Genomic DNA, 27494 nt, shown 5'->3' on the forward strand with positions numbered 1-27494 from the left:
TTAAATACTCCCCAGACAGGAAGTGCTCCCGGCAGCCTGTCCCTGCGGGAAACAAGCTGCTGGAGGAAAGGGCCCCCGGCTGGGGGCGTCTGCTTAAACTGTCCGTGCCGCCGTGAGCGGATTATGTCCAGTGGTGGCGTGTCGCCACATGTGTCACCTTAATTAACTCTCTTCCACAGCCTCTCTGGTCTGTCTGCTTATGATGCCTAAAGTGTCCTCTTCCATTTCCTTGAGTGATGGCACTTGCCTCCCAGTTGCATTGCCTCATTTTTCAACCCTGTACATAAGGAAGAAGGTAAAAATGTTTCAGAACAGTAAAAGGCAGTTAGTCCCTCTAACAGCTCAGCTGCATGTAATCACCTTCTCACTCCATCCTTCAATGCATTCTATCTCCAGAAATCCATCTCTGTGTCTCTTGACCCCATTTATATCATCTTTCTCAATGTAAAGTAAATGCCCGTTTGAAGCCACTTGGCCTTTCTCAGGATGTGTGGCTCAAAGTTGTGTTTCTGTTGCAGATGATGAGAAACCCCTGGGCAGTCCGTTCGTACAGGCAGCTGTTCGTGAAGCCATTGAACTGGTGAACAAAGCGTATAAAGAGACCAGAGATGGGTAGGTTCTTTATTTCTCTAACATTGTCAGACTGGAAGTTTCGTGAAGGGCTCAGCTCCTTGACTTACTGTAAAATAAGGACTATCACATTCAGAATGAGGAGAACAGCTTGTGCTTTGTGTTAGTTCATTAGAAGACCTGGTGAGGTGCACTGTTAAGGTCCTTCACTTTGTATTGATATGGTAACAAAATTAAAGGAGCGCTGTCGCAGAGTTGGGGAGATTTGCAGAGCATAAGCTCCTTAGAGTCTTTCCCTGCATTGTGTGGTTCTAAACCATCCAGACCAGGAGGGTCCCAGGATGGATCACTGATATTGCAGTGGGGGAAATACAATAGGCCCCAGTGGCCCAGATTTAGAGAGATATAAATCAGCCAGTATTCCCACTTCTGATTACTCCTCAGTGATTCCTGTCAGACAGTGGGAATGTGAGGATTCTTGGTCAGTCCAGGATCCGAAGAGATGCCCCCCAGCGTAGAATAGTCTGCTCACGATCACTGTCTGGACTCACACATAAGAAAGCTCAATTTTCTGAGCTACCAGATAATGGCCACAGAATTATGCCCCAGCATGACAGGGGAGTGGAGTGGAGAAAACTGGAACGATAAAGAAGAGTGGTTTGGGTGATTTTGCTGTGTTAAAAGGTGATGCATCATGCCAGGAGGTCAGCATGCCTGATTTGCACCATTCCTGACTTTCCAGCAATGGAACACCATAAATCGGACACACTGACCGCCTCGCCAGATTCTCAATCCGTGTTCACATCAGGTGAGCCTCTGTAGCACGAGTGGAGTCTTGCAAAATGTACCCAGTTATTGCTAAATCCACTCTGACTGCTCCCTGTGATATCTGTGCTCTTTACCTATTTGTGGCTGCATTTAGTGATACAACTATTCCTGTCCAGAATGGAGATGATTGGGTAATTCCCCCGTCAATCATGCCTGGAGGCTGCACTGCTGTGAGTGACTAGGATTGATTTTACAAACAGAATTTGTATTATGTAACTATCCTCCACTCAATGCATTTTACTGGAGAAATAACCCAGCTTCTATTTGAAGACTTTGCTGTAGTTTCCCGTCATGAGTTCTGTTTGCTGTGGTTGGCAGACTCTTTTTAAATGGACTCTGTTTGCTGTTTACACTGTAAATGGAGAACCCCCTGTGGAAATCCCAGGCACATATTTCCTTATATGTGTCTCGTGCTGTGGAATTGTTAGTCAGTAGGAGCAGGAGTGGGCCATACGGCCCCTCGAGCCTGCTCTGCCTTTCAATAAGATCGTGGCTGATCTTCAACATCAACTCCACTTTCCCGCCCTATCCCCAAATCCCTTGATTCCCTTAGTGCCCAAAAATCTTCGATCTCAGTCTTGAATATACTCAACGACACAGAATCCACAGCCCTCTGGGGTTAGAGAATTCCAAAGGATTCATAATCATCTGAGTGAAGAAATTTCTCCTCATCTCAGTACTAATTGGCCGACCCCTTATCCTGAGAGTATGGTCCCCCAGTTCTAGATTCTCAAGCCAGGGAAAACAGCCTCTCAGCATTGACCCTGTCAAGCCCTCTAAGAATTTTATACATTTCAATGAGTTCACCTCTCACTCTTCTAAACTCTAGAACACATTCTACTCAATCTCTCCTCATAGGACAGCTGTCTCATTCCAGGAATCAAGCTAGTGAACCTTTGTTGCACCCGTTCTAAGGCAAGTATATCCTTCCTTAGCCAAGAGGACCAAAACTGTACACAGTTCTCCAGGTGTGGTCTCACCAAAGCCCTATATAATTGCAGCAAGACGTCCTTACTCTGATATGTCAACCCCCTTGCAATAAAATCTAACCTACCATCTGCCTTCCTAATTGCTTGCTGTCTCTGCATGTTACCGTTGTGAATTTTGCACAAATCCCTCTGAATGACAACATTTGCTAGTCTCTTACCTTTTTAAAAATATTCTGCTTTCCATTCTTCTGACCAAAGTGGATAATTTCACACTTCCCCAAATTATACTCCATCTGCCACCTTCTTGTCCAATCACTTAACTCTTTTCAGGCTCTTTGCGTCCTCCTCACAGCTTACTTTCCCACCTAGCTTTGTATCGTCAGCAAACTTGGATATGTTACACTCGGCCCCTTCATCTCAGTCATTGATCAGTGTGTGGGGCCTGTATCACTGAGCTGTTTATTGTAACACGCTGTCAGTGTATCTTAAGTTTATATTCATGAACTGAATTCTGACTGGTATTTCCATCTAATCTCCGCCTATCCTCTTCTAGCCAAAAAGAGCAGCTGAGCAAAAGATCCTTGACTCCAGGTGACCTACTGCGCTTCTTCAAGCACCCTACGGCAGAGACCAGGATTGCAGTGCGATCTGCGGAGTACATGGAAACTGCACTGAGCCTCATCCAACACAATGTCCACCGAATCCACAAACGCTCACTGAATGCATCAGGTCAGTTTAGAAACATAAGAACATAAGAAATAGGAGCAGGAGTAGGCCATTTAGCCCTTCGAGCCTGCTCCACCATTCAATAAGCTCATGGCGGATCATCTACCTCAACTCCACTTTCCTGCACTACCCCCATATCCCTTGATTCCCTTAATATTCAAAAATCTATCGATCTCTGTCTTGAATATACTCAACGACTGAGCCTCCACAGCCCTCTGGGGTAGAGAATTCCAAAGATTCACCACCCTCTGAGTGAAGACATTTCTCAATTTCTCAGTCCTAAATGGCTGACCCTTTATTCTGAGACTGGGACCCCTGGTTCTAGACTCCCCAGCCAGGGGAAACATCCTCCCAGCAGCTACCCTGTCAAACCCTGTAAGAATTTTGTAACTTTCAATGAGATCACCTTTCTTCTAAACTCTAGAGAATATCAGCCTAGTCTACTCAATTTCTCCTCATAGGACAATCCCCTGATCCCAGGAACCAGTCTGGTGAACCTTTGTTACACACCGTCTACGGCAAGTATATCCTTCCTTAGGTAAGGAGACCAAAACTGTACACAATACTCACCAGGGCCCTATATAATTGCAGTAAGACATCTTTACTCTTATACTCAAATCCTCTTGTAATTAAGGGCAACATACCATTTGCTTTCCTAATTCTTTGCTGTACCTGCATGTTAACTTTCAGTGATTCGTGTACAAGGACACCAACACCAACACCAACATTTCCCAATCTCTCACCATTTAAAAAATACTCTGCTTTTCTATTTTTCCTACCAAAGTGGATAACTTCACATTTCTCCGCATTATATTCCATTTGCCATGTTCTTGCCCACTCACTTAGCCGGTCTATATCCCCTTGAAGCCTCTTTGCATCCTCCTCACAACTTACATTCCCAGCCAGCTTTGTATCATCAGCAAACTTGGATATATTATATTTGGTCCCCTCATCCAAATCATTGACATAGATTGTGAATAGCTGAGGCCCAAGCACTGATCCTTGCTTATGAGGGGCATAGATAGGATAGATAGAAAGGAACTTTCCCCCTTAGTAGAGGGGTCAATAACCAGGGGGCATTGTTTCAAGGTAAGGGGCAGGAGGTTTAGAGGGGATTTGAGGAAAAACTTTTTCACCCAGAGGGTGGTTGGAATCTGGAACTCACCTCCTGAAAGGGTGGTAGAGGGAGGAACCCTCGCAACATTCAAGAAGCATTTAGATGAGCACTTGAAACGCCATAGCATACAAGGCTATGGACCGCCATAGCATACAAGGCTATGGACCAAGTGCTGGAAAATGGGATTAGAATAGATAGGGCTGGATGGCCGGCGCAGACATGATGGGCTGAAGGGGCTCTTTCTGTGCTGTATAACTCTATGAACCCACTCATTACAGCCTGCCAACCCGAAAATGACCCGTTTATTCCTACTCTGTTTTCTGTCCGTTAACCAATCCTCAGTCCATGCTAGTATATTATCCCCAATCCCATATGCCCTAATTGTGTTTAATGCCTTCTGAAAATCCAAATGCACCACATCCACTGTTTCCCCCTTATCTAATCTGCTAGTTACAACTTCATAAACCTCTAACAGATTTGTCAAACACAATTTCCCTTTCATAAATCCGTATTGACTGCCTAATCCTATTATTATTTTCTTAGTGCCCTGTTACCACGTCCTTAATAATAGATTTTAGCATTTTCCATACTACTGATGTCAGGCTAACTGGCCTGTTGTTCTCCGTTTTCTCTCTCCCTCCTTTCTTAAATACTGGGGTTACATTTTCTACCTTCTAATCCACGGGAACCGTTCTAGAATCTATGGAATTTTGGAAAATGACAACCAATGCATCCACTATCTCTATAACCACCTTTTTCAAAACCCTAGGATGTAGGCCATCAGGTCCACGGGATTTATCGGCTTTCAGTCCCATTCATTTCTCTAGTACTATTTTTTTCTATTACTAATTTCTTTCAGTTCTTCATTCTCGCTAGACCCTTGGTTCTCCACTATTTCCAGGAAGATTTTTGCGTCTTCTTCCATGAAGACTGACACAAAGGGCTGTGTGGTGGCGGGTCCGCTGTTTGACGGGTTCCAGTCCCGCTGCCGGTTGCAGCCGCCCTGCAATAATGATTTTCCCAAATTGGCCTCATTAAGGACACCGTGCGCGCTATCCAGCCCAATCGGTGGGTGTGGGTCGGGTGATCGCGCTTGATGACGCTCTGGGAGCCTTTTTATTTAAGGGGGCCATGTCCCCTTTGATTATTACCTTCTTTTTTCTGCACCTGAATGCTGGTTGCTGCAGGCATGACAGTGCAACGATGACTCCCTCCATGTTCTTGTGGAGGGAGTAAGAGGACCCAAGGCGGTCCTCTTCCCTTTAGGTTGAAGGAGGAGGCCTCCTCAGCACACAAAGGCAGCCTGGCTGCAAATTGCCAAGGAGGTCAGTGCAAGGCCGGTCTTTACACGCACCTGGGTGCAGTGTAGGAAAAGGTTCAATGATCTGCTACGCTCAGCAAATGTGAGTATAACATCACACTTACCTTCAGCCTGCTTCCCATCTCTTCTCATCCCCATCACTCTGCATTGGCAATCTACTCCTGCACATTTCAACTGACCTTAACATCCCTTGCACCCTCACCCATCCCTCTCTCTCTATGTACAGAATCACTTCACCATCCTACTATGCACCTCTCACACTTGCTCTCACTCATATGCAATGACCACAATTAACAACGCACAGGGAGGGACCTTGGCATTGGCACCTCACTCCATCATTGCCTCCCTCTAAACATCTATGTTATCCATTCTTTACACTCACTCCATCAATCTCTCTGAAACTCCACTTGCGTGCCTCATTTGCAGGAAAAGAGAGCCCACAATCATGCTTGACTAATCTACTGGAATTTTTTGAGGATGTAACTGGTAAAATAGATAAGGGAGAACCAGTGGATGTGGTGTATTTGGACTTTCAAAAGGCGTTCGATAAGGTCCCGCATAAGAGATTAGCGTGTAAAATTAAGGCACATGGGATTGGGGGCAAGGTACTGACTTGGATAGAGAACTGGTTGGCAGACAGAAAGCAAAGAGTTGGAATAAACGGGTCTTTTTCCGAGTGGCAGGCAGTGACTAGTGGGGCACCGCAGGGATACGTGCTAGGACCTCAGCTATTCACAATATATATTAATGATCTAGATGAGGGAACTAGATGTAATATCTCCAAGTTTGCAGACGACATAAAGCTGGGTGGGCGTGTGTGCTGTGAGGAGGATGCCGAGAAAATCCAGTATGATTTGGGCAGGTTGGGTGATTGGGCAGATGCATGGCAGATGCAGTATAATGTGGATAAATGCGAGGTTATCCACTTTGGTGGCAAAAACAGGAAGGCAGATTATTATCTGAATGGCAATAGATTGTGAGAAGGGGAAGTACAACGAGACCTGGGTGTCCTTGTGCACCAGTTGCTGAAGGTAAGCATGCAGGTGCAGCAGATGGTTAAGAAGGCAAATGGTATGTTGGCCTTCGTAGCGAGAGGATGCGAGTACAGGAGCAAGGGTGTCTTGCTGCAGTTGTACAGGGCCTTGGTGAGACCACACCTTGAGTATTGTGTGCAGTTTTGGTCACCTTATGTTCTTGCCATGGGGGGAGTGCAGCGAAGATTCACCAGACTGATACCTGGGATGGCAGGAATGACGTATGAGGAGAGATTGTGTCGATTGGGCTTATATTCGCTGGAGTTTAGAAGAATGAGAGGGGATCTCATTGAAACTTATTAAATTCTAACAGGACTAGACAGACTAGATGCTGGAAGGATGTTCCCGATGGTCGGGGAGTCCAGAACCAGGGGTCACAGTCTAAAGATAAGGGGTAAGCCATTTAGGACAGAGATGAGGAGGAATTTCTTCACCCAGAGAGTGGTGAACCTGTGGAATTCTCTACAACAGAAGACAGTTGAGGCCAATTCATTAAATATATTCAAGAAGGAGTTAGATATATTTCTTAAGGCTAAAGGGATCAAGGGATATGGGGAGAATGCAGGGACAGGGTACTGAATTTGGATGATCAGCCGTGATCACATTAAATGGCGGTGCAGGCTCGAGGGGCCGAATGGCCTACTCCTGCTCCTATCTTCTATGTTTCTATGTTTCAATAAGAGGGAGAGGGGGAGGACAGGAGGAGGCCCACCATCCGTGGCACATCTAACTAACGATGAGGAGGCAGCTCTGGAGATCGTTGGAGGTGCAGAGGAGCTGGAAGTGGGGGATGGAGAGACGGGCGCAGTGCAGCAAGCTGGTTGCAGAACTGATTTCCAACCCTCTGATTTAGCATTCTTGAGTGACTCATATAGGATCTGACGTTCATAGAAATTGAGTTCTGATCAACTGCACAATTGGATGTGTCTGCAACCTATATATCACATGTCTAACTCATGCCTTTTCTCCCCCACAAGACGATCAAGAGCTCCCCTCCCCACTGGCCAGGAGGAAGAGCAGGAGAACTCCTCAGAGGAACCTCCAGCCTCTGAGGGAGCATTGTCAGCAGAAATGAGTGCAGCCAGCACCAGCGCAGAGACACAATGGGTCATTTACGAGATAGAGTAGTGTTGTCACCTGGTGTATCACAGCTCACAAGTGAGCAGTTGCAGATGGTGGAGACAGGGAGAGACCTCATCGGAGGCCGGAGAATGCTCCTACCTCTGCTCAGCTGCATGTAGACGCTGTGCCTCTGAGGCCATCCAGAAAGAGAGTGGTGCTGGAACACCAGGAACAAGTGCAGGAGGCTCTGGGTTTGCAACCATGGTAACTGTGAGTGTGCAGAGAATGGAGGAGTTCATGTCAAACATGAGCAATGCCATGGTGCACACAATGGTGAATGTGGTGCCATCATGGAAAGGATGGCAACCTCCATGGAGCACATAAATCACCAGACACAAACCAACATGGTGACTCTTCTAAATAGATGGCCAGCTATGGAGGATAGATGGGCATCTATCATGGAGAGGAACCAGAGGTACATGGACGTCCCCGTTATTAGGACTGTCAGTACAGAGACGGATCCACATTGCCCCAATGATGTGCAGCAAGGTGCTCTCCAGCTACTTGCTAGCAGTGAAGTGCGGATGACCCATGAGAGAGATGGTGGTGGTCGAGAACAAGAAAGTGTGGGCTCCTCGCCAAGCGCTCACACTCCCATGTCACTGCCTCGGTCAGAGCCCCAGATGCCTCACCCAGCAGAGATGGCCGTCTCTTTCCCTGCACAGCCGCAGGAGGAGCAAACCTTGGCAGAGCCCTCCAAGGCTCCCAAACCCAGAGGACGCCCGCCAAAGGTGTCTAAGCAGGCGCAGCAGGGAAGTGAGCAAGCTGCCTCTACATCTGCTGAAGCCACAGGGGAAGCACCATGTAGAAGCACACGTAAGAGAAAGCTAAAACACAAGGGTAGTCACTTGAGTGTTTTCATATAATCCAAAGTTACGTTTATGATCTTTATTTCTATTGTATTAAAATAATGCGATGCGTTGCCCGATGTGTGCTCAGAATTGGAAGTGGCACAGTGAGGGGTGAGGGCGCCTTTCATCTGCAGTGATAGTGGGGAGAGTGATAGGAATGCATAGTTTGTTGTACAGATGCTGTATGGTGTGGAATGGAGGTCCTGCCGACCCTCATGTGCATGTCTGTGCTGCGTAAAGTTACGCAAATCTGGCATGGATTAATCCATCCCTTGCCTCACGGCCAGCAATGAGCTCGCGTGTTGGTAGCACTGGGACAGCTGCCTCCGCCAGGTGTTACTCATCTGCAGCCTCATTTGGCTCTTCCTCCTCCTCCTCCTCCTCTGAGGAGGCTGTGCGTTCTGCCACTTGTTCCTCAGGCAGCGGTAAGCCATGCTGCAGTGCAATGTTGTGCAGGGCACAGCAGACCACGATGATTCTGGACACCCTGACTGGTGCGTACTGTAGGGCCCCACCAGATCTGCTCAGGCATCTGAAGCACATTTTGAGCAAGCTGATGGTTTGCTCTATGATGCTTCTGGTGGAAATGTGGCTCTCAATGTAATGCTCCTCAGCTTCGTTTAATGGCCTCCTCATCGGCGTCATTAGCTACATCTTCGGGGGCTAGTCCCTGTCGCCAAGTAGCCATCCATAAAGTTGGGTTGGCAGATTGAAGAGCTGAGGCACAGTGGACTGCCACAGGATGAATGAGTCATGGCAGCTGCCAGGGAACTTTGCGCACACATGCATGATGTTCTTCCTGTGGTTACACACCAGCTGCACTTTAAGGGAGTGGAAGCCCGTGCGGTTCACAAATACAGCTGGGTTGTGATGGGGTGCGCTGATGGCCACATGTGTGTAGTCTATGATGCCCTGCACCCTAGGGAAGCCTGCCATATCGACAAGCCCAACCGCCCGTGCGGTAACACTTGCTTCATCCATTGAGAAGTGTATGTAATTAGCCGACTTGGCAAACAGGGCATCGGTAACCTGCGTGATGCAACTGTGTGCAGCCAACTGGGAGGTGCCGCTGATGTCTGCTGCTGATCCCTGGAAGGACCCTGATGCAAAGAAGTTGAGGGCGGTGGTGACTTTGACAGCCACTGGTAAGGAGTGTCCACCCATTCCTCTGGGCTCCAGGTGTTGGCGCAGCATTGTGCAGATGTCTGCGACTACCTCTCGCGAAAGTCTCAGCCTCCTTTGGCACTGCTGCTCAGTCATGTTGTGAAAGCTCATCCTCTGCCTGTAAACCCTGTGTTGGGGGTATCTCCTGCGGCGAGGAGCAGCCCTGCGCTGACCCCCTCTGCCCTGTGCAGCATCAGGTGGGTGAGGAGGAGGTTGGCGCTCCTGTTGTTGGTGCTGCTGTTGTGCCTGGTCCTGCTGCTGCCACGGCTGCTCTTCCTCCGAATCTGAGGACCAGGTTGAGAGGGTATAAATGGCTCCCATTCTGCTGGTATATATATCACTTGAGGATGAAATGTTATAAGTGCTCAGTCAATGTGGAGAGAGGTTATTCCAAGGAGGTCACAGTGCATATAGATCTCACAACACACACTTACAACCTCAAGACACCTGAAATATGTCTTCCAAATCCTGAAATCAGAAAGTTCTGGCATTTGAAATTGAACTGATGTGGCAGGTTAGCTTTTATGCTGCAGTTGCAGTTGCGAACTATTCAGCTTGTTGGAACACCCGACTCAAAATCAGCTGGCGTGTTTGTCGAATGCCGTGGAACACAGTTAAAATGTGGCAAAATTGAAAACCCTGGCAAAATAGCATTAAACAGATAGTTAACTACCTGAAGTACCTCTCCCGCTTCTTGGTGCGGGTCTGATCTGGAGTCACAGACCCAACACTTTGGAAAGTCGCGTGGAGGCGGGTTCGCAAACTGCTGTCAATCATTTTGGATTTTACTCCTGACCCACCTCCAAACCCGCCCTCTGAGCACCGGCAAAATTGCGACCAAAGTATTTGTTTAAAGTCTCTGCCTTTCCCTTATTCCCCATTATAATTTCTCCTGTCTCAGCCTGTAAGGGATCCACATTTACCTTTGCTAATATTTACCTTTTTATATACCTATAGAAGCTTTTACAGTCTGTTTTTATGTCTCTCGCTAGTTTACTCTCATATTCTATTTTCCCTTTCTTAATCAATTTCTTGCTTCTCCTTTGCTGAATTCTAAAATCCTCCCAATCCTCAGGCTTACTACTCTTTTTGGCAACATTATAAGACCCTTCCTTCGCTCTAATACTATCTTTAACTTCTCTTGTTAACCACGGTTGGATCACTTTTCCTGTGGGGTTTTTGTGCCTTAAAGGAATGTATATTTGTTGTAAATTTAAATGCTAGCCATTGCTTGTCTACAGTCATACCTTTTAATGTAGTTTCCCAATCTACCTTAGCCAACTCGCCTCTCATACCTACATAGTTTGCTTTGTTTAGATTTAAAACCCTAGTTTCGGACTTAACTATATCCCTTTCAAAATCAATATAAATTTCTATCATATGGTCAATCTTCCCTAAAGGCCCCTTTACTACAAGGTTTGGAGGGGAACTTGGATATGGTGGTGTTCCCATGCGTCTGCTGCCCTTGTCCTTCTAGGTGGTCGAGGTCGTGGGTTTGGGAGGTGCTGCCGAAGAAGCCTTGGCGAGTTGCTGCAGTGCATCTTGTAGATGGTACACACTGCAGCCATGGTGCGCTGGTGGCGGAGGGAGTGAATGTTTAAGGTGATGGATGGGGTGCCAATCAAGTGGGCTGCTTTGTCCTGGATGATGTCGAGCTTCTTGAGTGTTGTTGGTACTGCACTCATCCAGGCAAGTGGAGAGTATTCCATCACACTCCTTACTTGTGCCTTGTAGATGCTGGAAAGGCTTTGGGGAGTCAGGAGATGAGACACTCGCCACAGAATACCTAGCCTCTGACCTGCTCTTGTTGCCACAGCTGTTATGTGGCTGGTCCAGTTAAATTTCTGCTCAATGGTGACCCCCCAGGATGTTGATGGTGGGGGATTCGGCGATGGTAATGCCATTGAATGTCAAGGGGAGGTGGTTAGACTCTCGCTTGTTGCAGATAGTCATTGCCTGGCACATCTGTGGCGTGAATGTTAACTGCCACTTATCAGCCCAAGTCTAAATGTCGTCCAGGTCTTTTTGCATGCGGGCATGGACTGCTTCATTATCTGAGGAGTTGTGAATAGTGCAGAACACTGTGCATTCATCAGCGAACATCCCCACTTCTGACCTTATGTTGGAGGGAAGGTCATTGATGAAGCAGCTGTAGATGGGCCTAGGACACTGCTCTGAGAAACTCCAACAGCGATGTCCTGGGGCTGTGATGAATGACCTTTAACCACCAGAGCCATCTTCCTTTGTGGTAGGTATGACTCCAGCCAGTGGAGAGATTTCCCCCCCACACCCCTGCCGATTCCCATTGATTTCAGTTTTATTAGGGCTCCTTGATGCCACACTCGGTAAAGTGCTGCCTTGATGTCAAGGGTAGTCACTCTCACCTCTCTAGAATTCAGCTCCTTTGTCCATGTTTGGACCAAGGCTGTAATGAGGTTGGGAACTAAGTGGTCTTGGCAGAACCCAAACTGGGCTTCAGCGAGCAGGTTATTGGTGATTAAGTGTTGCTTGATAGCACTGTCGATGACACCTTCCATCACTTTGCTGATGATTGAGAGTAGACCGATGGGGCGGTAATTGGCCGGGTTGGATTTGTCCTGCTTTTTGTGGACAGGACATACCTGGGCAGTTTTCCACATCGTCGGATAGATGCCAGTGTTGTAGCTGCACTGGAACAGCTTGGCTAGAGGCGCGGCTAGTTCTGGAGCACAAGTCTTCAGCGCGATAGCCGGGATGTTGACGGGGCCCATAGCCTTTGCTGCATCCAGTGTGCTCAGCCGTTTCTTGATATCACGTTGAGTGAATCGAATTGGCTGAAGACTGGCGTCTGTGATGGTGGGGACCTCAGGAGTAGGCCGATAAGGATCATCCACTCGCCACTTCTGGCTGAAGATGGTTGCAAGCGCTTCAGCCTTGTCTTTTGCACTCACGTGCTGGGCTCCACCATCATTAAGGATGGGGATATTCATGGAGCTTTCGCCTCCTGTTAGTTGTTTAATGGTCCATCACCATGCACGACTGGATGTAGCAGAACTACAGAGCTTTGATCTGATCTGTTGAATGTGGGATTGCCTAGCTCTGTCTATAGCTTGCTGCTTCTGCTTTTTAGCATACATGTAGTCCTGTGTTGCAGCTTCCCCAGGTTGGCACCTCATTTTTAGGTACGTCTGGTGCTGCTCCTGGCTTGCTTTTCTACATTCTTTATGAACTAGGGTTGCTCCCCTGGCTTGATGGTAATGGTAGAGTGAGGGATATGCTGGGCCATGAGGTTACAGATTGTGGTGGAATGCAATTCTGCTGCTGCTGATGGCCCACAGCACCTCATGGATGCCCAGTTTTGAGCTGCTAGATCTGTTCTGAATCTGTCCCATTTAGCACGGTGGTAGTGCCACACAACACGATGGAGGGTGTCCTCAGTGTGAAGACGGGACTTTGTCTCCACAAGGACTGTGCGGTGGTCACTGCTGCCAATGCTGTCATGGACGGATGCATCTGTGACCGGTAGATTGTGAGGACAAGGTCAAGTGTTGGTTCTCTCACCACCTGTCACAGGCCCAGTCTGGCAGCTATGTCCTTCAGGACTCGGCCAGCTCGGTCAGTAGTGGTGCTACTGGGCCACTCTTGGTGATGGACATTGAAGTCCCCCACCCATAGTACGTTCTGTGCCCTTGCTACTCTCAGTGCTTCTTCCAAGTGGTGTTCAACATGGAGGAGTACTGATTCATCAGTTGAGGGAGGTAGGTGGTAATGATCCGAAGGTTTCTTTGCCCATGCTTGACCCTTCCTGGGGTCCAGAGTCAATGTTGAGGACTCCCAGGGCCATTCCTTCCTGACTGTATACCACTGTGCCTCCACCCCTGGTGGGTCGGTCCTGCCGGTGGGACAGGACATACCCGGGGATGGTGATGGAGGAGTTTGGGACATTGACTGAAAGGTATGATTCTGTGAGTATGACTATGTCAGGCTGTTGCTTGACTAGTCTGTGGGACAGCTCTCCCAATTTTGGCACAAGTCCCCAGATGTTGGTGAGGAGGACTTTGCAGGTTCGACTGGGGTGGGTGTGCCGTTGCCGTGTCTGTAGCCGGTGCCGAGTTCGATGCCGGGTGGTCCGTCCGGTTTCATTCTTTTTATTGTTTTTTGTAGCGGTTTGTTACAACTGAGTGACTTGCTAGGCCATTTCAGAGGGCAGTTAAGAATCAACCACATTGCTGTGGGTCTGGAGTCACATATAGGCCAGACCAGGTAAGGACGGCAGATTTCCTTCCCTAAAGGACATTCATGAACTAGATGGATTTTTAACGACAAAATGATAGTTTCGTGGTCACCATTACTGATGCTAACTTTTTATTCCAGATTTATTTAATTGAATTTAAATTCCCCAGCTGCCGTGGTGGGATTTGAATTCACATCTCTGGATCATTTGTCCAGGCACTCTGGATTACTCGCCTAGTGACGTTACCACTACGCCACTATAAGTAGTGTAGGCAAAAAGCAACAACTCCTTCCCCCTCTTCACTGAATTCCCACTCTTTCCAAATTCCCAAATGAAACACTCTGTTCAAGTCCACTCCGTTTAATCCCGCTCCGTTCAGCCCACCAAACAGGTGAGGGAAACCCAGAGGAAACACTGCTTTCATCGGCCGAGTCTCCTCGCCCCATTACCACCGAGCTCTTTCTCAGATGGGTTGGTCCTGGACATTGCTGTGAATTTGCAGACGTGTAACAAACTGAGACAAGTGAAGATAAGTTCCATTCACAAAAGCAGGGCTGCATGGGGGTGGTGCAGACAGGGGGCCAGGGTGGGGGTGAGACAGGGCAGGATAGTGCTGGTCATTGAACTCAGTATAACAAAGGGTTTCCTGTACTCTCCGACCTCAGGCAAGTCACCCAACATTTTACTGATTTCGTCAGTTCAAGACTGGCCTTCATGTTTCAGATGCCTGCCCTGGTGCTCTGCAGTCAGTCTGCTGTTGATGAAAGCTGTCACATCCGCCTCTTTCAGCAGCAGCAGGAGGAGAGGGTGGATATCCGGTGAGGGGCTTTTCTATCAGACAAGGTGGTGTGTGTCAGTCCCACCGGGTCTCCAATGTGAGAAGCTGTACAGACACAAGACTTCCAATCCAGCAGCCTGTTTGAGAACAAGTGAAGTGTATCACATGAGTAATTGTGTGGCGCAGAGGTCAAACCAGCCAGTGTCACACAGCACCAGGCCATACTGCAGCTCAAACACACAACCACAGAAGGTGGAGTGTAGTGAGCATCTGCACTGTTACACTACCAGGACTGGGGGACACGGTTATCATCAGCACCGACAGACCATTGGGGCAGGAATTTACTAACTGGAGCTGTTGTTGGTCCTGCTGTAACAGAAAGTGAGATTGTTGTTTAACTAGTGCAACTTGTGTGTGAATTTATCAGTGATGGGAACTGATAATGATGGGAACTGACAATGAGTGTATGTGTCCTGCAGATTTGTTAACAGCGAGTGACCTGGACAACATTGCACAACTCACAGGCTGTCTAGCCATACGTCAGCCCCCAGTCTGTAAAGACGACTGTTGGTCAAACCGATATAGGACCTTCACCTCCGAGTGCAACAACAGGTAGGAACTGACGGGGCTGGTGAGCACTGTCTACGCCACTTCAATGATTAACTGCTAAACAAATATAGCCATTCATGAAATGCTTCTATCTTCATTCTGAGGAACAGCACCTCATCTTCCGATTAGGCACTTTACAGCCTTCTGGACTCAACATCGAGTTCAACAATTTCAGATCATAACCTCGGCCCCCATTACATTTTTGCTTATATTTTATCCACATCTTTGTTTCGGCCCTTTCCCCCCCCCCTTTTTTTTCTCTCTCCCACATGGCAGCTGTCTCCCATTCTGCCAGAACATTTCACACCTAATCTGAGCCGTCTTTTGTCTCCACTAGTCCTATCACCATCTCGTCTCGTTTTGAATACCTCATAATGTCTCTTCACTTCTTTTGTTCTCTCCCCGCCCTGCCTTCGATCTATTTCATTTCCTTTCCAGTTTTGAAAAAAGGTTAGACCCGAAACGTCGACTCTATTTTCTCTCCACGGATGTTGCCTGGCCTGCTGAGTTTTTCCAGCATTTTCTGTTGTTATTCCATAATCAGTATATTTTGGATGAGACTCCATAATAAATTAATTATATTCTAGAATCTCTAAATTAATGGAATCAGAATGAAACGCGAACAGCAAAAACCAATGCAATCCACACACAGTACCCAATAGTAACAGTGAGAAACCTGCACCCACACAATCTACACAAAATGGACATAATAAGTTGAAGTTCATGAGGGTGGAGGATGGATGGTTGTCCAGGAGAGCATTGGAATAGTTGAGACTGGAGTGATAAAGGCATGGATGAATGTTTCAGCAGCAGATGAGGTGAGGCAGGGGCAGATCAAGCGATGTTATGGAGGTGGAAGTACCTTGTCTTTGTGATGGCGAGGATATGGGGTTGGAAATTGAGTTTGGGGCTGAATAGGATGCTGAGGTTCCAAACCGTTTGGTTCAGCCTGAGACAATGGGCAGGGAGGGGGATACTGTTGGTGGCGACGATACGGAGTTTGGGGTAGAGGCTGAAGACTATGGATTCGGATGGTCCCAGTATTTAGCTGGAGGAAATTGAAGCTCATTCAAGACTGGATGTTGGACAATGAGCCTGGTGTCATAGAGGCAATGCAGGGGTCAAGAGAAGTGGCAGAGAGATAGAGCTGGGTGTCATCAGCATGCATGTGGAAGCTGGCCCCATGTCTGTGGATAATATTACTAAGGGGAAACATGTGGGTGAGGAAGAAGAGGGAGCTGAGGATAGATCTTTTGGGGACTCCAGAGATAATGATATAGGGCTTGGAGAAAAGCAATTGCTAGAAATGGTCTGACTCTGGAACCAAATGAAGGCAATCCCACCAAGCTGGACAATGGAGAAGAGGCATTGGAAGAGGATTGTGTGATTGACTGTGTCAAAGATTGCATAAAAGTTGAGGAAAACAAGGAGGAATAATGCACCATGTTCACAGTCACAAAAATGTTGTTCATTACTTTTGTTAGGGCAGTTTTGGTGCTATGGGAGGGATTCAAAGAGAAAGTTGCAAAGAGATAGACATTGACTTGGGAGACAACACACACACGGGTGATTTAGCTATTTTGAAAAGAAGGAGGCCAGTGCCTGAGGAGAGGGAACCATTTCAAATCTGACATCATTCCTCACAAACTCAAAAAACCCACCCTTGACACCTCTGTCCCAGCAAACTACCACCCATCTCCAAATTACTTCCAGCTCTGTGCTATCACCCATCTCCGCCCCTGCCTCAGCCTATCTGCTGCTGAAACCTTCATTGATGCTTTTGTTACCTCCAGACTCGAGTATCCAATGCTCTCCTGGCCGACATTTCATCTTCCACTTCCATAAACTTGAGCCCATCCAAAACTCTGGTGCTCGTATCCTAACCTGCACCAAGTCCCATTCACCCATCACCCTGTGCTCTCTGACCTATATTGGCTCTCGGTCAACAACGTCTCGATTTTAAAATTCTCATCCTTGTGTTCAAATCCCTCCACGGCCTGGCCCTTCTGTAGCCTACTCCAACGCCTTGGGACGTTTTACTTTGATAAATGTGCTATATAAATGCCAGTTGTTGTTGTTGTCCATTCACCTATTCTATTCAGATTGCACAATTTCAGAAACCTTCGATGCCCCTCCAGTGCCTTCTGATGGTATGCAAAGTGAGGGGCCTCCCCATATCCTATGAACTTTGACAGGGTCAGCACCTGAAGTTCCAGGCAGATGCCTCTCTACACACATCGAGATATACCACACACCCCTCCCCACCACACCTCCAACCCCCACCCTGTGCCTCAGGAAACCCGACAGCTAAAGGGAGGTGAAGACTGCTAGATCCAGCCTTTCAAGTACCTTTGCATTTATCTGCTGGATCCAGCTTTCCAACTCCCCCCCGCTAACCCACCAACGATCGGACACCCCCCACCCCTTGAGCCTTGATCTCCCACTGAACGGAACCATCCGATCTCCCCCCACACCCATGTATCTCTGGCCCCCAATGCCTCTGACTAACCCAATCAATCCACGGCCCCCGACCCACAATCTCTCCCTCTACTCCGCTCACCGGCTGCAGCCCAGTGTCACAGGCCTTCCAACCTGACAGCCAGCCAGCCTCTCAATCTGGCTGGCTGCAGCCGGGAAACGGAGACAAAAAACGTTATCAGGTCCTGTTGCTAAATTTGGCAGGGCCTGAGGGAAACCCCTTTTTCCAGGGTTCCCAATACAAAACAGCCCCCCCACATTGCCACCCCCACCCACCTTGCTCCCTCCCTGCCTCCAATATCGGGGCCAAAATTATGGAATCCTTTACTATTCTTTTTATATAATCTACAGACTTTTAAAATCCAAATTTGGCATCAGTAGATGATGACTTCTTGATTTATCTCATCCTCTTTCCTATTCTTTTCACCCTTGGTGAATACTGTCTTACGAGCCTTGGTCCTTCACTTGGGGTTTTCAATAATAAAAAAAATCCAATTGACTGTCGAAGCTTTCTCAATATTAATGGCTCAGGACACCAATAAATGAGTTGAAGTTCCATGGTACTAGACATTTTGAAAAGACAGGCAGAATGGAAAAGGAGGGGTGTAGTCCTGATAATAAAGGATGACGTAAGGACAGTAGAGAGAAAAGATCTTGGTTCGGAAGATCAGGAACTAGCATCAATATGGGTGGCGATGAGAAATAACAAGGGTCAGAAAACACTGGTGGGAATATTTTATAGGCCCCCTAACAGTAGCTATACCATTGGACAGAGTATTAATCAAGAAATAATAGGAGCTTGTAACAAAGGTAATGCAATAATCATGGGGGATGTGCATCTTAATATAGACTGGGCAAATCAAATTAGCAAAGGTAGTCTGGAGGATGACTTCATGGGATGCTGTCGAAACAGTTTCCTCGAACATTTCATTGTGGAATCAACCAGGGAAAATGCTATTTTAGATCTTGTACTGTGTAATGAAGGCAGGGTTAATTAGTAATCTCATAGTAAAGGATCCTCCGGGGAAGAAAGATCATAATATGATAGAATTTCACATTGAGTTTGAGAGTGAAATACTTGAATCCAAAACGAGAGTCTTAAACTTAAATTAAGCTAATTACATAGGAATGCTGGGCGAGTTGGCTAAGGTATATTGGGAAATTAGATTAAAAGGTATGATGGTAGATAAGCAGTTGCAAACATTTAAAGAATTATTCCAAAATTCTCAATTAATATATATTCAATTGAGAAATAAAAACTCCACGGGAAAAGAGTTGAATCCATGGCTAACTAAAGAAGTTAAGGATAGTATTAGATTAAAAGAAGAGGTTTATAATGTTGCGAAGAATAATAGTAAGCCTAAGGATTGGGGGAGCTTTAGAAACCAGCAAAGGATGACCAAAAAATTGTTTAAAAGGGAGAAAGTAGAATATAAGAAATATAAAAACAGATTGTAAAAGATTCTACAAGTATGTAAAAAGGAAGAGAGTAGCAAAAGTAAGCATTGATCCCTTAGAGGCTGAGACAGGAGAAATTATAATGGGGAATAAGGAAATGGCAGAGACTTCAAACAAATATTTTGTATCTGTCTTCACAGTAGAAGACACAAAAAGCATACCAAAAATAGTGGGGAACCAAGGGGCTAATGAGAGTGAGGAACTTAAAATAATTAATATCAGTAGAAAAAAAGTACTTGAGAAAGTAATGGGACTAAAAGCCAACAAATCCCCTGGACCTGACGGCCTACATCCTAGGGTTCTAAAAGAGGTGGCTGCAGAGATAGTGGATGCATTGGTTTAGATCTTCCAAAATGTGCTAGATTCTAGAAAGGTCCCAGTAGATTGGAAGGTAGCAATTGTAACCCCGCTATCTAAGAAAGGAGGGAGAGAGAAAATGGGGAACTTGTTCAAGAAAATAATAATAGGATTGGGCAGAGTCAACACGGGTTTATGAAAGGGAAATCGTGTTTGACAAATCTATTAGAGTTTATTGAGGATGCAACTAGCAGGATAGATGAAGGGGAACCAGTGGATGTATTATATTTGGATTTCCAAAAGGCATTCGATAAGGTGCCACAAAAAAGGTTTTTACACAAGATAAGGGGGGAGAAATTGGGTGGAGCCGCAAACGGGGCGCCAAGCTCGCCTGGGCGCCGGATTTAGCGCAGCGTTTGGAGCAGTAGCGACCGCCAAGAATTCAGCTTGAGTGCCCCAAGAGGGACACGGGGTGAGGCTCGAGGCGCTCCGCGTCCCTCTTGGGGCGCTGAAACTGAATATCGCAGCGCAACGTGCCGCAGCACCACACGCTGTGGCACGGCGCGCTGCGGTACTGCAGGCCTTCCTCCCATTCTTAAGGGGGAGGGGCCTGCACCAGCACGATGAGCGATCACGAGTGCCGGCAAAAGAGCCCGGCACCGAGGAGAAGTGCCAGGCTCTCGGAAAACAGCCGGCAATGCCGCGGGGGGCGATCAGGAGGCCAGGGATGGAGGTGCTGGCAGGCGGCCACCGAAAAAAACGGCCGCCCTGCACCTCCACCTTAATTAGCGCCACTGCCGCCACAGGAAGGCCCTGTGAACCGGGCGCCATTTGCGAACGGCGCTACAGAGGCAGTCGCTGCCAAATATTGAGATCGGGGCGGTAGTGGGGCGCTGCGCACACCAATGACGTCATCGGAGGCGGCGCAGCTCAACAGGTTAACGCCGCCATTAGCGCCCCAGCTAAATATCGTGGGAGGCGCGGCCAGTGGCGCTAAAGCCACTGAGTGCCCTCTTTAGGCGCTAACTGGTGGCGCAGCCCACCGAATTTCTAGGCCAAGGTCTCATGGGGTTGTGGGTAATATATTAGCATGGATAGAGGATTGATTAGCAGACAGAACATAGGGAATAGGGATAAACAGGTCATTTTTGGGTTGGCAAGCTGCAATTAGTGGGGTGCCACAAGGATCAGTGTTTGGGCCTCAGCTATTTACAATCTATATTAATGACTTAGATGAGGGGTCCGAGTGTAATATATCCAAGTTTACTGATGATATAAAGCTAGGTGGGAAAGTAAAGTATGAGGAGGACACAAAGAGCCTGCAATGGGATATAGACAGGTTAAGTGAGTGGGCAATAAGTTGGCAGATGGAGTATAATTTGAAGATATTCACTTTGGTAGGCAGAATAGAAAAACAGAATATTTTATTAAATGCTGATGTTCAGAGAGATGTAGGAGTCCTCGTACAGGAAACACAGAGAGAACATAAGAACGTAAAAATAGGAGTAGGAGTAGGCCATTTGGCCCTTTGAGTCTGCTCAGTCATTCAATAATATCATGGCTGATCTTCTACCTCATCTGCTTTCCTGCACTATCCCCATATCCCTTGATACCCTTAATTTTTAAAAATCTATCGATCTCTGCCATGAATACAGGTAGACTACCCTTTATCCGGACTTCCGAAAACCGAAACCCTCTAAAAACCGACTTACGCACGACTTACGCTGAACGAAAAAACCTTCGGTTTTTAGAGGGTTCCGGTTGCGGAAGTTCGGATAAAGGGTAAGTCGTGCGCACGACCCCCCGCCGACCCCGACAACCGCCAGCCGCCAACCCCGCCAGCCCCGACAACCGCCGACCCCCCCGCGGACCCCGCCGGCCCCGACAACCGCCGACCCCCCCCGCGGACCCCGCCGGCCCCGACAACCGCCGACCCCCCCACGGACCCCGCCGGCCCCGACAACCGCCGACCCCCCCCACGGACCCGCCGGCCCCGACAACCGCCGACCCCGCCAGCCCCGACAACCGCCGACCCCCCCGCGGACCCCGCCAGCCCCGACAACCGCCGACCCCGCCAGCCGCCGACCCCCCCGCGGACCCCGCCGGCCCCGACAACCGCCGACCCCCCCGCGGACCCCGCCAGCCCCGACAACCGCCGACCCCCCCCACGGACCCCGCCAGCCCCGACAACCGCCGACCCCCCCGCGGATCCTGTCAGCCGCCGACCCCCCCGCGGACCCCGCCAGCCCCGACAACCGCCGACCCCCCCCCGCGGACCCCGCCAGCCCCGACAACAGCCGACCCCCCCGCGGACCCCGCCAGCCCTGACAACCGCCGACCCCCCCCGCGTACCCCGCCGGCCCCGACCCCCGCCGACCCCGACTGACTTACGCTGAGCGTCAGCGTAAGTCGTGCGCACGACCCCCCGCGGACCCCCGCCGACCCACCTTCCGAAATCCGAAATTCTCCTTTATCCGAAACTCGGCTGGTCCCGAGGTTTTCGGATAAAGGATAGTCTACCTGTATTTACAAAGATTGAGCCTCCACAGCCCTCTGGGGTAGAGAATTCCAAAGATTCACCACCCTCTGAGTGAAGAAATTTCTCCTCATCTCAGTCCTAAATGGCCAACCCCTTATTCTGAGACTGTGACCCCTGGTTCTAGACTCCCCAGCTAGGGGAAACATCCTCACTGCATCTACCCTCTCAAGGCCTGTAAGAATCTTATATGTTTCAATGAGATCACCTCTCATTCTTCTAAACTCTAGAGAATATAGGCCTAGTCTACTCAATCTCTCCTCATAGGACAATCCACCCATCCCAGGAACCAGTCTGGTGAACCTTCATTGCACTCCCTCTATGTCAAGTATATCCTTCCTTAGATAAGGAGACCAAAACTGTGCACAATACTCCAAGTGTGGTCTCACCAGGGCCCTATATATTTGCAGTAAGACGTCTTGACTCTTATACTCAAATCCTCTTGTAATAAAGGCCAACATACCATTTGCTTTCCTAATTGCTTGCTGTACTTACATGTTAACTTTCAGTGATTCGTGTACAAGGACACCCAGGTCCCTCTGAACACCAACATTTCCCAATCGCTCACCATTTAAAAAATACTCTGCTATTTTATTTTTCCCACCAAAGTGGATAACTTCACATTTCTCCACATTATATTCTATTTGCCATGTTCTTGCCCACTCACTTAGCCGGTCTATATCCCCTTGAAGCCTCTTTGCATCCTCTTCACAACTTACATTCCCACCCAGCTTTGTATCATCAGCAAACTTGGATATATTACATTTGGTCCCTTCATCCAAATCATTGATGTAGATTGTGAATAGCTGAGGCCCAAGCACTGATCCTTGTGGTACCCCACTAGTTACAGCCTGCCAACCTGAAAATGACCCGTTTATTCCTACTTTCTGTTTTCTGTCTGTTAACCAATCCTCAATCCATGCTAGTATATTACCCACAATCCCATGAGCCCTAATTTTGTTTAATAACCTCTTGTGTGGCACCTTATCAAATGCCTCCTGAAAATCCAACACATCACATCCACTGGTTCCCCCTTATCTATTCTGCTAGTTACAACCTCAAAAAACTCTAACAGATTCGTCAAACAAGATTTCCCTTTCATATAACTGTGTTGACTCTGCCCAATTCTATTATTTTCTTGAACCAAAAAAACGCACCCCCTTAAAACAAGACAGGCCGCACACCCATGGCAACTTTCCGTTATGTTTGAATTTTAAGCTGAGAAAAATCATTTCTGAGTGGATATCGTGTTTGTTTGTGTCTAACAAATGGTATAATTTTAAAGGGGGTGCAGGATCAGAGATACCTGGGGAAGTGCCCTGTTACTACGTCCTTAATAATAGATTCTAGCATTTTCCCTACTACTGATGTCAGGTTAACTGGTCTGTAGTTCCCCGTTTTCTCTCTCCCTCCTTTCTTAAATAGTGGGGTTACATTTGCTACCTTCCAATCCATGGGAACCATTCTAGAATCTATGGAATTTTGGAAAATGACAACCAATGCATCCACTATCTCTATAGCTACCTCTTTTAAAACCCTAGGATATAGGCCATCAAGTCCAGGGTATTTATCGGCTTTCAGTCCCATTAATTTCTCCAGTACTATTTTTTTACTAATACTAATTTCTTTCAGTTCCTCATTCTTGCTAGATCCTTGGTTCTCCACTATTTCCGGGAAGTTTTTTGCATCTTCTCCTGTGAAGACAGACACAAAGGGCTGGATTTTGCCAATGGGGAGCTTTTGGAGGCGGGACTCCCACTTGTCGGGTTTCAGTCCCGCCTCCATCAACTTCTGGCCAACCCATGCTATTTTTTCTTGATTGACCTTGTTAAGCCCGCCCAGCGGGATTAGCAGGCCCATTAAGGGAAAGCTGGCAACAGAGAACGTCAATGTACGACATTTCATCTGTCAAAAATTTTTGACAGAGTAATTGTCATCGTTTGACAGGTCTGCGAAGCTGTCAAACACTGACATTCTCTGTAGTTTGATGAGTTCTTGAATTCTTGAATTGGAGAATGCAACAGCCATCTGTCATCTCTGCCGCGGAGGTGCGAGACTCTCCACATACCCAGCACTTGAAGCCTGCAAGAAGAAACAAAGGTAAGTAAACTTTTACTAACACTTTCCACTTACCTCAGATACTCACCTCTCCACACTTGCACCCGTCACTTACCTTCACAGTGCACTTTTCACCCCCCGACCCCCGCAGAGCCACTGCATGCCTCGGTGACCCTGGCAGGGTTCGGAGCCTTCGGGAAGCCCGCACTTATGTGGGTAAAATGGGGATAATCCTCTTATCTGCCTGTTAACTAACTGTTAACAGGCAGATAAGTGGCATTAATCCTCTTCCCGCCTCCATGGAGACGGGACCCGGCGCGGGTCGACTACCCGCCACCTGGCAAGATGGCACGGAGGCGGGTTGGGTGCAGGTTGTGCACCCGCCCCAGATTCTGCCATTTTCCCGGCAGTCCTGCCTCCATACCTGCCTCCCCAGGGCTGGCAAGATCGTGCCCTTTAGTATTTGTTTAAAGTCTCTGCCATTTCCTTATTGCCCATTATAATTTCTCCTGTCTCAGCCTGTAAGGGACCCACATTTACTTTCGCTATTCTTTTCCTTTTTACATAACTATAGAAGCTTTTACAGTCTGTTTTTATGTCTCTCGCTAATTTACTCTCATATTCTATTTTCCCTTTCTTTATCAATTTCTTCGTCCTCCTTTGCTGAATTCTAAAATCCTCCCAATCCTCAGGTTTACTACTCTTTTTGGCAACATTATAAGCCTCTTCCTTCGCTCTAATACTATCTTTAACTTCTCTTGTTAGCCACAGTTGGACCACTTTTCCTGTGGGGTTTTTGTGCCTTAAAGAAATGTATATTTGCTGTAAATTATGTATTGATTTTTTAAATGCTAGCCATTGCTTGTCTACCGTCTCATTGCACAATACTAGATCTAAAATAGCCTGTTCCCTAGTTGGTTCCTCAAAATACTGATCTAGAAAACATTGCATACATAGAAATCTTGCCTACATTCCATGAATTCATCCTCCACACTATTACTGCAAATTTGGTTTGCCCAGTCTATATGTAGATTAAAGTCCCCCATGATCACTGTATTACCCTCGTTACATGCGCCTCTAATTTCCTGATTTATACTCTGCCCTACATTGCAACTACTGTTTGGAGGCCTATAAGAATCTCCCACCAATGTTTTCTGCCCCTTGCTGTTTCTTAGCTCCACCCAAACTGATTATACTTCTTGATTTTCGGAGATAAGATCCTTTCTCTCTACTGTCTTCATCCCATCCTTTATTATCAGGGCTATCCGTCCTCCTTTTTCATTTTGCCTACCTCTTATAAAAGTTAAGTATCCTGGAATATTTAGTTCCCAACCTTGGCCACTTTGCAACCATATCTCCCTTATGGCGATGAGATCAAACCTGTTAATTTCTATCTGCGCTATTAATTTATCTATTTCTATTTTTCCCTGATGTCACCTTCGTCACTGATTCCTTATTACCTTTGTTACTCTCTCTGTCCCTTCCTGACCCACTCTGATTATTTTTACCCTTAACTCTACTCTGCTCTAGAGCCTTGACATTTCTGTCACTGCTTTTAAATTTACTCTTTCCTGAAGCCTCCCAACCCCACTTCATTAGTTTAAAGCCCTCTATACTGCCCTAGTTATTTGGGTCGCCAGGACACCGGTCCCAGCCTGATTTAAGTGGAGCCCATCCCAACGAAACAGCTCCCTCTTTCCCCAGTACTGGTGCCAGTGCCCCATGAACTGAAACCCCTTCCTCCCACACCACTCTTTGAGCCACGCATTTAAACCTCTAATCTGTTTCTCCCTATGCCAATTTGCACGTAGCTCAGGTAACAATCCAGAGATTATTACCTTTGAGTGTTAGCATGCAGGTACAGCAAGCAATTAGGAAGACAAATGGCATGTTGGCATTTATTGCAAAGGGGGTTGGAGTATAAGAGTAAGGAAGTCTTGCTACAATTGTACAGGGCCTTGGTGAGACCACACCTGGAGTACTGTAGCACAGTTTTGGTCTCCTTATCTGAGGAAGGACATACTTGCCTTAGAGACGGTGCAAGGAAGGTTCACTAGATTGATTCCTGGATGAGAAGGTTGTCCTATGAGGAGAGATTGAATAGAATGGGCCTATACTCTCTGGAGTTTAGAAGAATGAGAGGTGATCTATTTGGAACATATAAGATTCTGAGGGGGATTGACAGAGTAGATGCTGAGAGGATCTTTTGCCTGGCTGGAGAGTCTAGAACTAGGGGGCATAGTCTCAGGATAAGGGGTCAGCCATTTAAGACTGAGATGAGGAAGAATTTCTTCACTCAGAGGGTTGTGAATCTTTGGAATTCTCTACACCAAAGGGCTGTGGATGCTGAGTCATTGAGAATATTCAAGGCTGAGAGAGATAGATTTTTGGACTCTAGGAGAATCAAGGGATATGGGGATCGAGCGGGAAAGTAGAGTTGAGGTCGAAGATCAGCCATGATCTTATTGAATGGTGGAGCAGGCTTGAGGTGCTGTATGGCCTACTCCTGCTCCTAATTTTTATGGGCTAGAAATTTGATTTGGGGGTGGTGGTATAAAACGTATGGTATCGGACCGGCTGTGCATTATACGCAGCACCTGATATTCAGTTCCATTGACTGTGATGGAACCGAATATCAGGAGCTGCATATAATGGGCGGCCGATCCAATACCGCCCGTTTTACACCACCCCCTCAAAACAATTTCTAGGTCGATATTCTTATGTTACATGCAATTGCCATCAGATGCATTTGGTCAAGGCTCATAACTGTTACTGTCTTAAGTATCAGGTTGGGGCGCGGGTGGAAAACAAAGTCAATGAATAGGAAAATAAGGTGAGGTGTATAACGGTGCCCAAAGTGAAAATTAGCCCCAGGGTGTTTACACCAGGGGTAATAATTATTTTTGAATTTTAATTAATGCCACTTTTGTTAATTATTAAGTTAAATGGAAGGGAAACCTCTTGTAGAAAGTGTCCAGCTGCCATTTGTGAAGCTGAAATTTAAAAGTTACTGTCAGTTCTGCGCTTATGGAAATATTTTATTCAGACTGAGTTATATTTTTAGGTCGGGTGCATTGGGGGAAAAATCAATGTTTTGTTTTCCTGATTTCCAGGAGGAAGCCTCGCCTGGGAGCGTCCAACACACCGCTCACCCGATGGCTCCCAGCTCACTATGAGGATGGAATTTCAATTCCACTGGGCTGGACTCCAAGCAAATTACATTCTGGATTCCATCTGCCACTGGTAACTGTTCACACATCAGACAGAAACAAATGAGATTCACTGTGGTGAGAAAAGAGGTTCCTGATTAGCTATGAACTGTACTGAACCCCACGATACTGGGGACTGGCAGTGAGGTGCATTAGTACAGTGTCCTTTCACCCAGAGTTAAACCCAGCCCAGTCA

At 47.3% G+C, this 27494-nt stretch overlaps 1 protein-coding gene across 1 annotated transcript in view; it reads left to right on the forward strand.

The window, feature by feature from the left end:
- Positions 1 to 27494, forward strand: part of LOC147102156 (eosinophil peroxidase-like) — a 73758-nt gene that overhangs the window by 6732 nt on the left and 39532 nt on the right. Inside the window, exons 2-5 of the mRNA XM_085965077.1 lie at positions 519 to 612; positions 2881 to 3056; positions 15133 to 15265; positions 27203 to 27332. Coding sequence (XP_085821203.1) covers positions 519 to 612; positions 2881 to 3056; positions 15133 to 15265; positions 27203 to 27332 — 533 coding nt within the window. The remainder of the gene's footprint in view (positions 1 to 518; positions 613 to 2880; positions 3057 to 15132; positions 15266 to 27202; positions 27333 to 27494) is intronic.

The sequence above is a fragment of the Somniosus microcephalus genome, chromosome 22 (genome assembly GCF_052327205.1).
Source record: "Somniosus microcephalus isolate GS21.2 chromosome 22, FLI_Smic_1.0, whole genome shotgun sequence".
Classification (NCBI taxonomy): domain Eukaryota; kingdom Metazoa; phylum Chordata; class Chondrichthyes; order Squaliformes; family Somniosidae; genus Somniosus; species Somniosus microcephalus.